We start from the raw sequence: 6,001 nt of genomic DNA, 5'->3' as shown, positions 1-6,001 counted from the left end.
TGCCTCTTGATGGCGCTGTAATAGAACAAAACATGAAATTCCCATAGACTACAATGCATTTTTCAGCCTTTTAGCCTAAAATCATCTTAAAATGTGTATAATTGCTCATTGCTGCCGTTTATCTGACACTCCCAGCCATTTTGGCATGTCTTGTCTTCTTATTTGCGCTTGGCCCCGGTAATGCTGCTTGCAGCTATATTTATTATTAGAATTTAATTGATTGATTAAATGTAAGAATTTGACACAAAAGGTGATGCATACATATAATCAGGTTAGAAAAAACTGCGTTATAAAGGTAAAAATCCCCATGATATATTGTTCAATTGTCCCACAAAACATCAAGATGTATTTTTTTTTGGTCAATATCGCACACCCCTACCGTCTAGCGCATTTATATAGAGAAAAAAAAGAGAAAAGTAGTGCAGTGCCATAGAAAACCGCGTTGTGCTTGACCTAATCAAGTCTCGGGGGTTCCTGGTACAACAACCAATCAGATTCTTCATGCATTACACTTTTTGAATTCATGCTGAACTCTCTCGACCGTCTTCAGAGAAACAGCTTCACAGACTGAACACACAGAAAATGGCATCAGGTGAAAAGTTCAAGCCTCCTGGCAAGCCCAGTGGCATTTGTTGAAGATTCGCACTCAATCTACTGACAGACGTGATATTAACACAAGCCGGCACAATACAAATCTACGACGAAGCAAAAGATCATTCATTCTCGAATTTGCAAATAAAGAGTTCTGATCACTAATTATGCATATGATTAGATGTAAAAACAATTATGTTTTATGCGTTTCCTGGTGGCTTGGAAGCCAATCTACACGGCATTTGCATGTCAAAATTGCGAGCCGCGGGTGGCATAATGCATCAAGACGAGATGAGATGTTAGATTATGAAGCACGTTGAGCGTATGGATGTGTTTACGATTCAGGTATCAGGCCAGATTGTGAAATAATTGATTGTTCTGTTGATATGCCATGTGCGATGACAGCTGATTGGTCCTCGTATATGCAATTTCATTTTGCCATCTGCCTTGTCAAACCGTGCTAGGGAAATTTTAATGATCTTGTGGAAATGTAGTGCAAACATGTTGCTAGATGAAATATGAGCACACCATGGTTTTCAGACAACAGTTCTTTAATACAAAGTCAACATATCTACATACACAGTGGTTTCAAACCAATTATTGTGTCCATCAGAAGTAACAGTTTGAAAGCGATAGCACTTGGCCTTCGTACAAAGAAAAACAATTTTCACGTTCGAGTTTGGCTTTTTTTTTTCTTCTTCTTTTTTTGTTGGCCATGGTATTAATACGTTCACTTTTGACTATTGGTTCTTTGTACGCTAATCAATTCATACGTTTGGCTCCAGTTGTCAAAAGGTCCAACGTCCTTGCGTCGGGACAAACTTCCGAGCACCTCTGCCGTCGTAGATTTTGGAGATAAGTCCAATCGCACGAGTGTCCTCCGCGTTTTCCCTCCCGAGGAAAAGTTCGTAAGAAACACACAAAACTCCCAACAGTTTAAAAGGCAGCGTTGAAATTTCCAGATTCCAAGTTCTCTCGTGCTTCGTCCCTTAACGGAAAATCCTCAGAGTAAAAAAAACAAAAAAAAACAAATGAAGGAAACATGCATCTGTAAACTTCTAGAGCGTCGCAATGAACTACCAATTTAAATAAAAAGATGGGACACAGAGGCAGTGGTGAGAGAGGGGCGTGTCTTTATTCTAGCGATAATGATGTGACCAATTCACTCTCAATATTCATATGGCATTTTATAGGCACTGGGCACACTAGCCCTTCTTCATCCCAATCGAACAAAAGAATCACTCAGAATGAGAAAAACACAAAATGATTGCTGCTCTAGGCTTGGGATGGCTGATTCATTTTGAGGTGAATCTCATGACACATTTCAATGAGAAACTATATTTTGCTTGGAGAAAGCCAAGTCTATTTTTGACACCAGTAAGATCCAGTGAGTCTTATTGGAAATGGAGAAGCGCTGTGATTTCTCTCACCACTGGACTGCAGTGTGCGGAGGCTAAGATAAGAATAAAAAGTGAAGAGTTGGGGGGGGGGGGGGGGGTAAATGAACAAATGGATCAGGGGGAATAAAGGAGGAATGAAGGGAAGAGCGATAAACAGAGCTGTTAGCGTGAGACAAAGCTCCTTTCAAAACTGTGGAAGGTTTCCATTAGCATAAAGATTTTTTTGTTGTTTATCTCAGTATTGTTCAAAGACATAAATCTTGTGGGTCAAATTATACAAATACATATAATATATATTTGTTTATTTACAGGCATTATATTCAGGATCATAGTTGATATCTAACAAACGAGCGAACATTCGGTGGTTTGAAAAGTAAAAAAAAACTAAACAAAACATAGATGCCAAAAAATAAAAGTTTCACAAAAGATGGGTGTAACAAAATTGGAGTTTTTTTTTTTTTTTTTTGTAAAATTTGGATTATTGTAGTTTTATGTTCAATTCAATATTTAGTAAACCAGTTCCACATCTTTTATAAAAGTAATACTTCAGTTAATACTAGTACTATTGATGAATAACAATAGGATTGAAATCCTTCATTATTGGGCAACCGGAAGTCAAAGATCTCCCCGCAATGATTAAACTCTTAACAAAACAAAAACAAGTCATTCATGATTTCATACACGCAACAATTTCATGGTGGTATAAAAATGAGTGCCCACTTCAAAAACAAAAAAAGGCTATTCATATGAAGATTTGGATACATCTTTATATTCTGCATTTAAATATATCGTGAGTGTGTATGTATACATTCATGTCCCGTTCGTCCATGTATACATGCACACAAACACATCTCACGTAGCATTTCTACAGTGAAAAAATAGAATGTCTTTTAACATAACATGAGCAAAATGAGCATTATTTTTCTTGCTAATTAAAAAAAAAATGAGTACAGTATCTTTGTTAAAAAAAACAAAACGCTAAACCGAGAAATAAATTGTTAAGTAAGAAGATAATAGTCAAAATAATACAACAGTAATGTATTTTCTTTTCCCTATGATGTTACAAGAATAAGGCTTTTTGGAAATTAGATTACACACGGCTCCTTTCATTCTCTCACCAATCAGAACACTCCAGGGTTCAAGCATCCTCCAGAACAGCCAATCGGCTCTGACTGCGGAGAGGAGACCCCTCCCCCTCATTCGCATACGCATGAGCGCGTAGAACAGTCCCACCTACAACAACAGATTCGCAAGATAGTTGTACCGCAATTTCATAACTCAAATTCTTGCTCCTCGTTAGCCGAAATCCATTGAAGAACACCCCCCCCCCCCCAAAAAAAAACAACCAACAAATTAACGCAAGAAATCCCAACGCGACCAGGAATGGGTCGTTTCGATGAAGACGATGGTGATGAAATAAAGTTGGACATGCGGTTTCATCCTGGGCAACCGTTGGGGCATAAGGAAACGGATCGAGAGGTGGGACCAACACACGTAAATCACACACTTCCATCCGTTAGATCGGACTCTTCACATGTACACGTACAGCATAATGGAGCAAAAGCAGCATGTTTGGTATCAAGAGCAAAACGAAACCCAAAAAAACACAGTTGTAAGATAAAAAGTCGTTTGAAACGATGGCGATGAACGTTGGTCGCTCCAAGTACCGAAAGCAAGACGTAGCCACGCATCGCATCCCCTATCCGGTGCGCAACGGAGAGACCAGTCGAGGCTTCGGTGGTGGTTCCTCTGCTCTGATTCGCCATTTGACCCAATAGTTCAAGCTCCCATTGGCTCCCGAGACGACGGAGATGGAGCTACACGTTTGCTAGCGTGTCCTTGAAAGCACTCGAGAAACGGATGCGTTTACGGGATGCGATTAGGTTTCAACCATTTCCTTGAATGCCTCAAGACCAGTGGTTTCGAGAGGAGGGTTACTTTCTCAAGTGGATGAACGGTTCGCCTCGAATTGCTTCTAAAGTGGCTCCCAATTTTGTCCGAATGGCAACATGTCACAAGGAGAGGCTTGAACCCAAGACCGTGAGCAGCAGAAGAAGTCTCGTTTCCTCCAACTTCTCCACCCTTGAAGACGTCAATGATGTCCGCTGCTGGACTGACAGATGTCCGGCTCATTGGGAACATTTCCATTCGAGTAAACAAAGAAGGATTTCAGATACCAACCAATTAGGTGCTCAGGTGTAGTTTATTTGTGGCCGTGTGGTACCGCACCAACTTTTCCTTGGTTTTCTGTCTTTTTGTAGTATGTTCACAGAGTTAGTTTGGAAAGAAACGATGTTTGTCCTCCACATCAGAACGCTTGAGGTAAGGTTAGTGGTCCGACACCTATCATTTCCCACCCTCCAGCCTGAGCCAATGCGTTTGGTTCCTCCATCATGAGCTCGGGACGTTTACGCTTCTCCGGTGTTGCTGTCCAATTGGGGGTTTCCTCACGACATGTTTTGATTGGTTCCAAAAGATGATTCCTCGAAAAATTTTTGTATAGTTGTCATCGTTTCATGTTTTCAAGCAAGTTTTTATGGCTCAGGAGGCTGTTGGGGGGAGGGGGGTTGTGGGGCAGGGGGGAACAAAAATGGCTTTTTACGTTGCATAGTGATCAAAACTTCCAAGGTACTCCAGAGCCGCCTGATAGCAAAACTGGTATTCGTCCTGTGGAGGGAAACGCAAAGACGTCAGTCGCCCAGCTATTAAACAAGACGATCTGCAGTAAAGCAGAAGCGCTAGACTCTCACCTCTGTTTGCACCATCGCTGGCCGTTGCGTTCTCAGCATTTTGACCGTTTGGAAGATGTCCACCACGCCCTCGTAGCGCATCCGCTCCAGAACGATGCTCAGCGTGATGAAGACCCCGGTCCGTCCCACACCAGCACTGCGTTGAGGAAAACAGGGATGCTTTGTTATAGTAACGGCTAAATATCTTTCTGAAAGGGAGGAATATATGCTGTGAAAATCATTTTAATAATCGGGTTTCCAGGGGAAACTTCTAAATATTCTTGAAACAAGATGCATTTACTTACGAAAACACAGTTGTGTAACATTGAGATTTGAATTAAGTGATCATTTATTTTACTTAACCTACTAGCAGATTGATTTCTCTTATTTTAGTTACAAATATGTTTGGAATGGAATATTAGCATACTGCTATACTTATATATATTTAAATTAATATGTGAAATAGTATGCTGTTTTATTGTCACATGATCTGCATCTCAGAAATAAACCATTTTGTTTGCTTTTCATTTTTTAGACATATAGTTAATAGAAAAAATGATATCAATAACAATACAAATAAATAATAAATTAACTATTAAGGAAATATGAAAAAATAAAACAAAATATATTTAAAAAAAAATTATATATAAATAAAAAAAACTAATAAGTAGAATACAAATAATATATATATATAATATAAAGAATAATAAATATAAGTAAATGTTTAAACATAAATAACAAATAAATAATTAAGCAAATGTGAAAAAACAAACAAAATTCTTGTAAAATATTCACAGAATTCTTTTTGCACTTTTAATACATTTTTTAATTATATATAAATAGAAAAAGAACACAAATAAATAATATAAAATATAATAAAAATAATATAAAATAATAAGAAATAAGTAAATTTTTAAACATAAATAAATAAAAATAAACTAACAAATAAATAATTAAGCAAATATGAAAAAACAAACAAAATTCTTGTAAAATATTCACAGAATTTAAAATAACACAAATAAATAATATAAAATATAAAAAAATAATATAAAATAACAAGAAATAAGTAAATTTTTAAACATAAATAAATAACAATAAAATAAACTAACAAATAAATAAATAATAAGAATTTTTTTTGCACTTTTAATAAATTTTTAAATTATATATAAATAATAACACAAATAAATAATAAAAATAATATAGAATAAGCTAAAATAATATTAAATAACTAAATGTTTAAACATTAATAAATTAATAACAATAAAAATAAACTAACAAATA

General features: G+C 36.7%; 1 protein-coding gene across 13 annotated transcripts in view; it reads right to left on the bottom strand.

The window, feature by feature from the left end:
• Positions 1–2,223: 2,223 nt before the first annotated feature.
• The window catches only part of ptprsa (protein tyrosine phosphatase receptor type Sa), a 268,495-nt gene continuing 264,717 nt past the window's right edge, over positions 2,224–6,001 (bottom strand). For 10 of the 13 annotated variants that reach the window (XM_079807164.1, XM_079807163.1, XM_079807162.1 and 7 more), the window contains 2 exons: positions 4,742–4,877; positions 2,458–4,658 (listed from right to left, as the gene is read on the bottom strand). In XM_079807164.1, the coding sequence (XP_079663290.1) occupies positions 4,590–4,658; positions 4,742–4,877 (205 nt within the window). In that variant the 3' untranslated portion in view covers positions 2,458–4,589. Of the gene's footprint in view, positions 4,659–4,741; positions 4,878–6,001 lie in introns of all 13 variants that reach the window. The other 3 variants (XM_079807157.1, XM_079807165.1, XM_079807158.1) reach the window with 1 other exon arrangement.

This window comes from Gobio gobio (genome assembly GCF_949357685.1).
Source record: "Gobio gobio genome assembly, chromosome: 24".
Taxonomy (NCBI): Eukaryota; Metazoa; Chordata; class Actinopteri; order Cypriniformes; family Gobionidae; genus Gobio; species Gobio gobio.
Note: the sequence above shows the minus strand (reverse complement) of the source record. Positions and strands in the feature narration are given on the sequence as shown.